Source organism: Phyllostomus discolor, chromosome 3 (genome assembly GCF_004126475.2).
Source record: "Phyllostomus discolor isolate MPI-MPIP mPhyDis1 chromosome 3, mPhyDis1.pri.v3, whole genome shotgun sequence".
Classification (NCBI taxonomy): domain Eukaryota; kingdom Metazoa; phylum Chordata; class Mammalia; order Chiroptera; family Phyllostomidae; genus Phyllostomus; species Phyllostomus discolor.
In genome coordinates, this window is record NC_040905.2 from 117,640,176 (window position 1) to 117,651,572 (window position 11,397).

General features: G+C 46.4%; 1 protein-coding gene across 2 annotated transcripts; it reads right to left on the minus strand.

The window, feature by feature from the left end:
• Positions 1 to 1,598: 1,598 nt before the first annotated feature.
• On the minus strand, positions 1,599 to 9,673 carry NUPR1 (nuclear protein 1, transcriptional regulator). 2 transcript variants are annotated; one of them, XM_036021221.1, is made up of 4 exons: positions 9,397 to 9,673; positions 8,852 to 9,001; positions 1,855 to 1,862; positions 1,599 to 1,614 (listed from the first exon to the last, which is right to left on the minus strand). In XM_036021221.1, the coding sequence occupies exons 1-2, from the start codon at positions 9,509 to 9,511 to the stop codon at positions 8,865 to 8,867; spliced, it is 252 nt and encodes an 83-aa protein (XP_035877114.1). In that variant the 5' UTR covers positions 9,512 to 9,673; the 3' UTR covers positions 1,599 to 1,614; positions 1,855 to 1,862; positions 8,852 to 8,864. The 2 variants fall into 2 exon arrangements, with proteins under 2 accessions (XP_035877114.1, XP_028378814.1); XM_028523013.2 differs by lacking the exons at positions 1,599 to 1,614; positions 1,855 to 1,862 and adding an exon at positions 8,233 to 8,537 and having other exon boundaries at positions 9,397 to 9,671.
• Between the last annotated feature and the right edge of the window lie 1,724 nt (positions 9,674 to 11,397).

The window sequence follows — 11,397 nt, forward strand, 5'->3', positions numbered from 1 at the left end:
TCCTGGAATACCACACTCAAGAATAGGAACTGTGTCAAATGGGCACTAGGGACCCATGCTAGGAAGTGGTGACAGAGGCCTTCCCACAAGACAACTGCAAGAGACCCCTGGGAGATGGTACATCTGCTTCAGGGAGCAGCGGACAGGTGAACAGGGGAAGGGTGGTGTTGGGTCTGCAAAACAGAGGACACGTAGGCCTTCCTGCCCAGCCCCCACAGTCCACCCCAACCTGCTCTCTGCCTCTGGTCACTCAGCCTTCAACTCTTCCCATTGCCTTGGGTTTCTCAGCTGCCTGTGGTCGCCTCTCCTAACCCTAGATGATAAATTAGTAAGTAACATATATAGTTTGTCAGATGGTACTATGTGACGTTAAGAAAATTAACAGGAATATTGTCATGATTCACTCCCAACTTTCTTCTGGCCTTGGCCTAAATGCTACCTTCTCAGTGAGGCTTCCCTTAACCAAGGCATTTTACTTTCTATTTTATTATTAATTTTTTTCATCCTCACCTGAGTATGCTTATTGATTTTAGAGAGAGGAAGAGGGAGAGGGAGAGAAAGAGGGAGAGAGAAGCATTGTTGTGAGACAGAAACATTGTCCTGCTGCCCCCTGTACACACTCTGACCCGGGATCGAACCCAAACCCTAGGGTGTACCCTGACCGGGAATCAACCCATAACATTTTGGTGTACAGGATGATGCTCCTTCCAACCCGGCCACCAGGCCAGGGCTGAGCAAGGCATTTTAAATTGCACAAAGCTATGCTGACATTCTTATTTCTTTGTTCACTTGTACTTATTTGTCTGCCTCACTAGAATGTAAGCTCACAGGGAAAGAACTAGTTTACTACTGTACCCATAGTTTTTGGGATATTCCTTGGCTCAGGTATTTGCTGAATGAATAAATGATTATTTCCTCTAACAGTTAAACACAAAACAAGACAAAACTCTGTAAATCTTTTCTTTAGAAAAAGGAGACAGGATAAGTTCTTACAGAGCTGACATGAGCATTCTGTAACTTACAGGTTTTGCTAAAGTTGGAAGTTGTGTCCAGTCAGGAGGGCTTATCTTCTGATTCCACAACATTAACTGCTTTTGTAATCACGGAGCAAAGAAAACCCTGTTTTACAAAGAAAAGGAAGTGCTTGCTTCTGGTGCGCAGCTTACCTGGGTTCTTGGTCTAGCTGCTGGGAGAGGTCTCCTTTGTCAAGGTTGGCTGCTTGCACAAGGATTGGGGGACTGGGGTTCTTTTGCTTCTTTGCTTGCTCCCCTCTGGCACTCCCTGAAGGCTACAGAGCTCTCTAGAAGGTTTGAGCATGGGTGTCAGCACACCAGGTCTACTCCTGGTGATGAACCTAGGACATAGGCCTTTTCTCTCCTGCAGGGCTTTGGTCAAAATTCTGTGTGACAATGACAAGGTCAGGTCACTGGTCAAAGGTCATACAGTAAAAGAGCTGGGACTTGACTCCACAGAGTCAGGGTCCAAACCCTGTGCTATTAGTTGCTACTCTGCTGCCTCCTTAGGTTCTTTTTATGGCTCAGGTACCCTGCTAAGTGCTTGAAAAACATAATTTCCTTTTGTTCTCAAAACCATGCCAGGAGGTGGGCATGCTCTTCTTTGTCTGTTTACAGCTGTAGGAATCAAGAAGTGGGGTAAACGATAATTTGTCCCAGGTCACAGCCAAGTTTGCAGACAGGATCTGGACATAGGTCTGAGGGACTATGATGCTATTTCATTCACTCTTGCTTCATAACAAACCATCCCCAAGTGCAGTGCTGTGAAACAACAATTTAGTTATGCTCCCAAGATTTCTATGGGTCAGAAATAAGCTTGTCTCTGCTTCACAATGTTTTAGGCCTCATCTGGGAAGACACAGTTGCTGGAGGTGATGTGATAGCTGGGACTAGAAGCACGGCAGGATCCCTTCACTCACATGTCTGGAGGTTAAGGATGGCTTTCAGTTGTGACCCCAGCTGGGTTGAAGGCTGGAAAGGTAACAACATGTATCCTTTCCATGTTGTCATGCCATCTGTGCGATCTTGGACTTCTGCACAGCAGGCTGGCTGAATTCCAGGAGCCCCAGGGAGAAAGGTGGAGGTCACGGCATTTTCTGATAGCACCACTTCTGCCATACTTTATCAGTCAAGGCAGCCATAAAGGTCCTTGTGTGTTTCAAAGGAAGGGACACAGTCCCGTGGCCCCCATTTGGTGGGAAGGTGTCAAGGCCGCAGAATAAGGAGTGCATGTGGGATGGGAACTCTTGCTGTGACCATATTTGGTGAATATAATGTGAGACAAAAGCCTAGCATCAGCGGTCCTAAACTTCATTGCATGTTAGAGTCATTTTTCAAAGTCTCAATGCCCAGGGTATACCCCAGACCAATGAAATCAACATCTCTGGGAGTGGAAGCCAGGACATCAGTATTTTCTTTTATTTTGTTCTATTTTTGTATTGGTTTTATTTACTTCATTTTTTTCCATCACCATTTATTCCCCTATACCCTCTTCCACCTTCACCCACCCCCTCCCCTCTGCAATCATCACACTCTTGTTCATGTTCATGAGTTCTTTCTCTTTTTTCTCTCTTTTTTTTGTTCAATCCCTCCACCCCCAGGCCCCTGCCTCAGTATTTTCTTTAATTTCTGTGTGATTACAATGAGGCTTTCTCCCATGCTTGCAAAGTACCTGGCAGAGTGTCTGACTCGTGAACAACCAGTGTTTCTTCAAGTGTAAACACCTATGACTCTTCGTACACAAGGTCATTGTAGGTAGTGCACAGATAGTGGACTTAAAAAATTATAGTTAGGCAGGTCAAGATGGAGACATAGGTAAACACACTTTGCTTCCTTGCACAACTACAGAAAAAATGCAAAACAAATATCACCCAGAACTGTTGGAAAATTGAGCTGAATACAAATCCAACAACCAAGGATTTAAAGAAGCCACATTCATTGAGACAGGTAAGAAGGGTGGAGATGAGGAGAGAGGTGGAGAGACACGGAGAGGTGTGGAGCCTCGGAGTTACTGGCATGGAGCTGTGGGAGTGGTGCCCAGAGAGGCAGTGGAATGGGTGATTCGATATTCACAGGTGGTAGATAAAAATCAGGAGGGTTACCTGGGAGTGAGAGATCCCAGCCCCAAACCACACCACCCAACAGGCCAGGGTTCCAATGCCAGGAAGATAAATCCCCATAACTTCTGGCTGTAAAAAACAGTGGGTGTTGGGGTGGCAGAAGAAACTGCCAGGTTATCAGGAGACTCCTCTTAAAGGGCACGTATGGACTTAGGACTTACACAGACCAACTCCCCTGGGATACAGCAGCAGGGCAACAGCTGGAAGGGTACAAGTGGCATAAGGAGGGAAAGTGAAGAGACTAGAAACAGGGTGAGTGCTGGGAAATAGCTTCCTCCCAGGAAAACCTCCAGGAGCCAGGCAGTGGCATTGTCCCCTCTCTGAGCCCTCCCCTAAGTAGAGCCACAAAGCAGTGAAATGGATTGCCCTGCCCTGGAGATCACCTAAGGCTCTGACCAACACAATTTACAGGTGCCTTTTCTACAATAGTTCACGCTACTAAGACAAGGAGTCAAAACAGCTCTACCTAATACACAGGAACAAACACAGGGAGGCTGCCAAATTGAGCAGACAAAGAAGTATGACTGAATTGAAAGAACAGAAAAAAACTGCAGAAACAGAATTAAACACAATGGAAATAACCAAACCGCCATGCAGAGTTCAAAACACTGGTTATCAGGATGCTCAGAGAACTCACTGAGTACGGCAACAGCATAAAAAAGACCCAGGCAGTAATGAAGGCTACATTAAGTGAAATAAAGAAAAATCTACAGGGAACCGATAGTGGAGGGGATGAAACTGAGTATCAGATCAACGGTTTGGAATATATTCCAAATATATTACACAAGGGAGAAGAAAAGCATTTAATCAGATCAGCAAGAAGAAAAGTGTCCATAAGAGTGTCCCAAACAAGTTGGACCCAAACAGGCCTACACCAAGACACATCATGATTAAAATGCCAGAGGTTAAAGATAAAGAAAGAATCCTAAAAGCAGCAAGAGAAAAGCAGATAATTACCTACCTTAAGGAGTTCCCATAGGACTGTCAGCTGATTTCTCAAAAGAAACTTTTCAGGCCAGAAGGGACTGGCAAGAAGTATTCAAAGCGATGAAAAGCAAGGACCTACAACCTAGACTAATCTATCCATTCTAAAAGTTATCATTTAGAATGAAAGGGCAAACAAAGAGCTTCCCACACAAGGTAAAGCTAAAGGAGTTCATCATTACCAAGGCTTTATTATATGAAATGTTAAAGGGACTTATTAAGAAAAAGAAGAAGGTCAAAACTATGAACATTCAAATGGCAACAAATTCACAACTATCAACAACTGAATCTAAAAAAACAAACCAAACAAACAACCAGAATAGGAACAGAATCACAGATCTGGAGATCACTTGGAGGGTTATCAGTTGGGAGTGGGAAGGAGAGAATGGAGGGAAAGGTGCAGGGATTAAGATGCATAATTGGTAGGCACAAATTAGACAGGGGGATGTTAAGAATAGAATAGGAAATGGAGAGTCCAAAGAACTTACATGTATGACCCATGGACATGAACTAAGTGGAGGAATGCTGGGGGGGGGGATGTTGTGCAGAGCGGAGGGGAATAAAGGGGAGAAAGAATGGGACAACTGTAATAGCATAATCAATAAAATATACTTCTAAAAAAGTTCTAATTAGGCATTTCTTTTTACAGTTATTTTCTAACTATGACAAGTGTTGGTTTCCATTTTTGTTGGTAATGTAATTTCCTCTTAAAATACATTTGAGTACAAAAGGTAAGGAGGTAGAGGTAATTTTTAGAATTCTAAATAAATAATGGCACAGCTTGAATGACAGGGCAGAAACCACAAAAGAGTTGTGTGAAAGATGAAGCTGGGAAAACCCTGCGGCAGGTCACTAGTGTTGGCAGCTGTGACTATTACTATGAATAGTATTATCTATAAGGATTGTTAGCTGACAATCAACTTTGTGTGAATCTGATATTTAAAAAATAGACACCTGAGATCTGCCTTTGAGAAAGGAGTGGGCAGAAGAGGACCAGGGTGTTTGTGAAGCAAATACAGAGCCCTGTGGTGAGTTTCCCTGTTCTCTGCAAGGAGTTGGGAATCCTTTGAATGAATCGTGGCAACCTGAGGGGAAAATTTCCGGAAGCCCCTGAGGGGGAAGAAAAGCCAGTCATCTCTCTCATTCTCAGGAGGAACCCAAGAAATTGGGGAAACATATTACATGTCACCAGGAAACGAAAAAGAAAGGGTATAGAAGAGGGAGTGGAACAGAAGAGGGAGGATCTGGATGGGTGGAGTCAGGAGCAGGTTCCTGTCCTGCTGAAACCCTAGACCTCATGTAAGTTTAAGCCAGTCTCTGACCTCTGATCCATGTGCCCTCCAAGGCCTTGAAAGAGTGATACTCTAACCCTGGGATCCTTTCAGACCAAACATTCTCTAATTCCAAGAACTCTCTGGTTCCTGGAACACCCATTTAATGACATTCAAGGCATAGGCTGTGCTAAGGAAGGGCGAGGTCAGGAAAGGCCAATTAGAGGCCAGGGGCGGAGGTTAGCATGTGGGCCCTTCTGGCAAGCATCAAAGCACCCAGTATCCAGGGTGTGGCCACGGTCAGCAGGGACAGAGCACTTGCCAGCCTGTTTTCTCCTTTGAAGCAGACAGAGAAGAGGATAGTCTCACCATTTGACAGGTGAGGAAACTGAGGCTCAGAAGGAGTCATTGACCAGAAATTAACTAGATTCAAGTATTCCTCATTGTCAGTATTCATGGTTCTTTTCAGGCATGGAGTATAAAGGGAAAAGCCCAGGAGTAAAAAGTCAGAGAGATGTGAGTTCAAAATTCCAGTTTCTGCAGGTTTTGGCTGTGTGACTTTGGGCAAGTTGCTTGACTTCTCTGAACTTCAGTTTTCTGGTCTATAAAATGGGATCAATAAATGAAACAATGTCTATAAAACACCTGTCACAGAGTAATGGCTCATCATGTGGAAGCTGTTGCTATGATTTTCGAAGCTGACAGACCAGATCTGTGTTGGGCTGAGAGCTTGAATGCCCTGTGCCATTTGCCTCCTGAGTTCAACAGCTGACAAGGGGCCCTAAGGTCTGGTTCCAATCATACAAGGCTCCCATTTGTCCCTCTGGGCAGTGCACACCTTCGACCAGGCCCTGGTAGTACAGTAAGAGTCCAATAAACATTAATTGAATGAATAAACTTGTGGAAAGTGGAGTTCAAGGGGAAATCTGAAGGAGCAGTATGCCAAATGACTGTGAGGCTCTGGGCACAGACAGGCTTGAGCGCATGCGATCTCGAAGGCGACTGGCTGGGGTGGAAGTGAGGCGACAGGTGGTGGTGGAGGGCAAGTCTGGGAAGGCTGAAGAGAAGAAGGCGTTTGAGCTGCGTTTTTTGGGATGGAAGGAATTAAAGGCATCTCAGACAGAAAGGATCAGAAAAGCAGACACTTGTTCAGGGGCAGGTGGGAGAGTCAGGTTTCAATTGCTCTGAGAAGGAATCAGGCAGCTCTCCAAGGCAGCAAGTTCCCTGTCTAGCGATATTCAAGAAAACAAGTGACTCTAGTAGGAGCAGCTTTGGCTGGGCTGGGGGCCTTTTAATGTGCTCAGTCAGAGACCCTAGGACTTCTCTTAGGCTGGACTCAGTGGGGGCAATGGTTAGAGATTCCAGAGGTTCAGGGTGGCCTTAGCTGGCTGTGCATCTGTTACTGTTCCAGCAGAAGCCTTGTTCCTCTGTCTGTGTTCTTGATCCCTCAGAACCATCGCTTCCCAAGTTGTGTAGCCTACAGCTCACATGGGAGGGGCAGGAGAAGAGGAAAAGGCTCCGCTCAGGGCTAGACCTAGGGGTTTTCTCCCCCTACATATGCTGAGTTTGTCTGTGGAAAATGTTTCTTGCTAGTTTTGTCCAGTATTCATTGACTCTCTCCTGCTTCTTTTAACTCTGCCTTTGCCGAGTTTGGCTAACACGTGGCTAAGTAGCTAAATATCAGATTTCCTAAACCTTTCTTGTAGTTGGGTGTGGCCATGTAACTAAATTCTGAACAGATGTGATGTGTTCTACTTTAGGTTATAGCCTTAAAAATGAATTGGTGTGGCCTCCCCGGTCCCATCCCTGTTCTCTTTCTATCTGCTAGCACCAGAGCAGCTAGCTTGAGCCTCAAAGTGGAAACCGTGTTTTGAGGGTGGCAGGACCATGAGCTAAAGGAGCTGGAATCCTTGACATGGTGCAGTTGCCATTTTAGTCAAGGAGTACTTGCCCTCGGAGCTGTTCTGTGACAGAGAGATAACTTTCTATCCTAAAGTTTTAGTTCAGTAATACAGCCTGTTAGCTCCAATCACTCTTCTTATTTGCTCCACATTCCTCTAAAACCCTGGTTCTGAGACTGATAATACCAGGTAAGAATTGTCCTCCCCAGCTAACCTCCCAGAACCCTGTCCTGGCAGCCCCCTGAGCAAAGGGTCCCGTATCACTTGAGGGCCATAAGAATCCTTGAATTTGAGTCTTGAGGAACTTGGGGTAAATCCCTCAATATTTTAAGTCTCAGTTTGCTCCATTTTGCAGATGGCACCAATAAATAACATTTTCTAAAAAAGGTGGTTTTGTCCTAGCTGGCATGGCTCAGATGGTTGGGCATTGTACTGCAAAGTAAAAAGTTGCCAGTAGGATTCCCTGTCAGGGCACAGGCCTGGGTTGCAGGTCTAGTCCCCAGTTGGGGGTGTGTGAGAGACAACTGATTGATATTTCTTTAGCACATCAATGTTTCTCTCCCTCTCTTTCTTCCTCCCTCCCCCATCTAAATAAATAAATAAAATCTTTTTTTAAGTAGTTTTATCTGAATACAAAATAATCAACAAGATTGTTATTCCCAGGATGAAAAGGAGCTGGGGAGGAGGATTGTTTCATGAGCAGCATTAAAGAGGAGCAGAGGAATGCTCTTGCACCCCCGCAGAGACCACAAACAACGTATGCACCAAAACACATGCATACTCAAACCAAACCAAAACAAACACACACTCACTTCTACAGGCCCCTACAAAGTCCAAAACACCCACTCCCAGATATATAACCAAATACAAACACTAACAAAAGACGCTCATTTACTCCAGCACATGCAGACACATGCAGAACCACACACAAAAAAACAACAGAGAGGACAAAAATGCACACAGCTGCTGCTGCTGTACTTTATTGTCACTGCCACCCCAGGGAACTCCAGTTTCTTCAGCATCTTTCTTTTTGGGGTACCTTCATGACTTTGCCTCTCCATTCCCTGCCTCTTGCTCCCTATTTTGCCCTTTTTCTGGAGCTGGGGGTGCTTCCTTGGTGGCCCCTTGGAGCCTCAGTCTGGTGGGGTAAGTCCTTGGGATGGGGTGGGAGGCAGGTAGGCCTGGATGCTGCTCCAGGTGCTGATTCCTCCGTGGTCCTGCCACCAGATGTGCGTGCTTTGGCCTCGTCTGGGGAAGGAAAGCAGCTGGTGAAAGGGCTGGAGGCCTGGGTAATCCTGCCTTTCCTATTCACTTGTTCTGTGACTCCAGAGAAAGATCCTAACCTCTCTGGACCTCAGTTTCCCCCTCTAGTAGGAAAGGGTCTGTATTTCCCCCTTGGCTCTGGTCACTAGGAAACTCAGAGTCAAACATTATGTCTCGTTTCATTCCATGTTGAGACACCAGTTCTCTAATGCCTCCTCCCCGCCCAACCACACGCAGCCAGTCATGTCCTTTCAAGGCAGAGGGTCCTCCACTGGCTCTCTGGGCCGCTGACTCCTTACCTCCAGCTCTGTCTCAGAGTTGTGCCCCTCGCTTTTTCCGCTCCGTATTCTGGAGCTTGGTCACCAGCTTCCTTTCGTGCCCACCAGGGCTGGGGCGGTTGGTGTTGGCAGCAGCTTCTCTCTTGGTGCGACCTTTCCGGCCTCCCACTCCTGGGAACCGAGGCGATGACCCAAGTTAGGTGGCTGGAGGCATGATGAGAAGCCTCAAAGGAGAGGCAGGGTTGGGAGTGCAGGTGGAGGTGGAAAGAACTCAGGTTGGAATAGGGAGGCTGGGGGCTGTCACCTCATAGCTTGGGAGCAGTCATAGTCTCTATTTCCCTGTCTGAGGAAAGAGGGTGCCCCAGATGATCTGTTGTTGCTCCAGTATTCAAGGCATGTGTGAGGCCCCAGGGCTGTGTAGGACAGTGCTCAGTGGATAAGGGGTCAGGAGGACAGGTTGGGAAGGGTGAGGGGTAGGGAAAAATCCAAAGAGGGGGTACCAGTTTCTGGGTGGGGATGGGGGTCAGAAGTGGGAGGACCAGGAAGGTGTCAGGGCCAGGCCTTACCCAGGTAAGAATGAGCCAGGCTGTAGAGGTCGTACTCATCCAGGTTGGGGTCTTCGTCCTGTGGGCCCGGGGGCTGCTGGGACCAGCTGGCTGCTCTGGGGAAGGTAGCCATCATGTCTGGCTCACTCTCGCTGTTTCTTTCTCTCTCTTGTCTTCTAAATTTTTGTTTGTGTCTGGTTTCCTGGTACCTCCCAACTTACTGGATCTGACTTATAAGGCCACGTCTCTTCCTCAGCCTGCAGTCTGGCTCCAGCCCCTCAGGCCCAGTCTGATGCAATCTGGCTCTTTCCCAGAACCCAGTCCAGCAAACACCAGTCACGAGAGCGGAGAGAGTCTCGTGAGTCCCAGCCCCCCAGCCTTCTCCCTCTCACTGGGGCTCGCCCAGCTGGGTGTTTTCCACAGAGGAGATTCCCTGCCCCCCAGGGAGGAGGAGGAAACAAGCAAGGTCTGGGCATAAACAGTCCTTGGGAACATGGCCAGCAGAGACATGAGGGCCTCACTTGGCCCACTCCTCCTGCCCCCCTCCTGCCCTCTGCCACATGTCCCTTCTGGGACTGGGTCATGGTCACACAACTGACCCTCACTCCCAGCCCAGCTGTGGCTCAGATCCAGGACTGTGGTGGCAGAATATGGAATGAAGAGTACAGGGAAAGGACATTAACATATTACGGGCTAGGTCAGTGGTTCCCACTGACCTCTATCACATCCAATGCTACTTTTTTTCAAAAAACATCTTGGAAAGTCCCCTTAATATCTTAAACTGGGGTCCCTGGGTAATTTTCTTCACCTGAGATGAAGGCCAGCAGAGTGGCTAAGAGTGAGGGTCTCAAACCCCTGATCCACTACTTCCTGTGTGACCCCAGACAAATTGCTTTACCTCTCTGTGCCTTTACCAATTGCTGTGCCTTGGTTTTCTCCTAAGTAAAATGAGGATGATGATAATAACTGAAGTCACCTCATAGAGTTGGTGAGAGGAACAAATGAGATGATACATGGAAGGCACTTGCAACAGTGACTGGCACGGTGTATGCCTCACCATGTACAAGTTAAACACATACTTTCCAAACAATTCAGTGTAATGCCTCACTGTAATGTAAGGGAGACATCAAAGGAAATTGCTTTTATAATAATATGTATTTCAAAATATGGATATACCAAAGTAGAAGACATCGTGAAGTACACAGATGTTTGTATCAATTTAATATGAATTAAAGGAAGGCGTTCAGATACAAAACGTGTGAAAGTACAATTGTCCACTCTTGCCTGAAGGATGTGCCTCGGTTGAGTTGCCCCAGAGAGGCCATACCCTCAGTTGCCCACTCCTGCTTTAGTGGAGGCTCCTGTCTGGGGCGGGGAAAGAGGCTTTTTATTTTTTATTTTTTTAACTCTGTGGTTTCCAATGCAACAGGATCTTCTCAGCTCAGGCCAAGTGTTAATGCTTTGCTCACACTTCCCACTTGGCTGTGAGCTTTTTGGAACACTATTCCAACTCAAGAGTGCCTAAACGCCATGTTTCCACCAAGCCCTGTAATAACCCAGTCTTGCCCTCTGTTTAACAAGAAGCAACACTTCTGCTTGCATTTCTCCCTGGTCTGGGCCAGAATTAAATTTAGCTTTTGTTTTCCAGATCTGGATGATATGAGTTCTTTAATACCCAGGAAATGAAAGTGAAGACAGGAGGACACTTGAATAAAAACAGAGTTGGGATAATAATAACAGATCAGGTGATAACCTTAATTTAAATGAAGATAACACACCAAGACAAATTATGGTGGAGAGATTAGGAAATACGTGTTCTTGCAAAGTGGAGGATTTACTGCTCAGTGCAATAGTAAATAGTTCCTCCTGTCATGACACTGGACGGGGTAGGTTCTAGGCTCAGGTCAGTCATTGTAAAATTTTTTTAGCTTCATGGATGTCTAGAAGTAGTTACATGTTGTGCAGGATGTGGGACAAGTCTGTGAGCGACTGTTCTGCTCCGCCTCCCTTGTGACCAAGAAC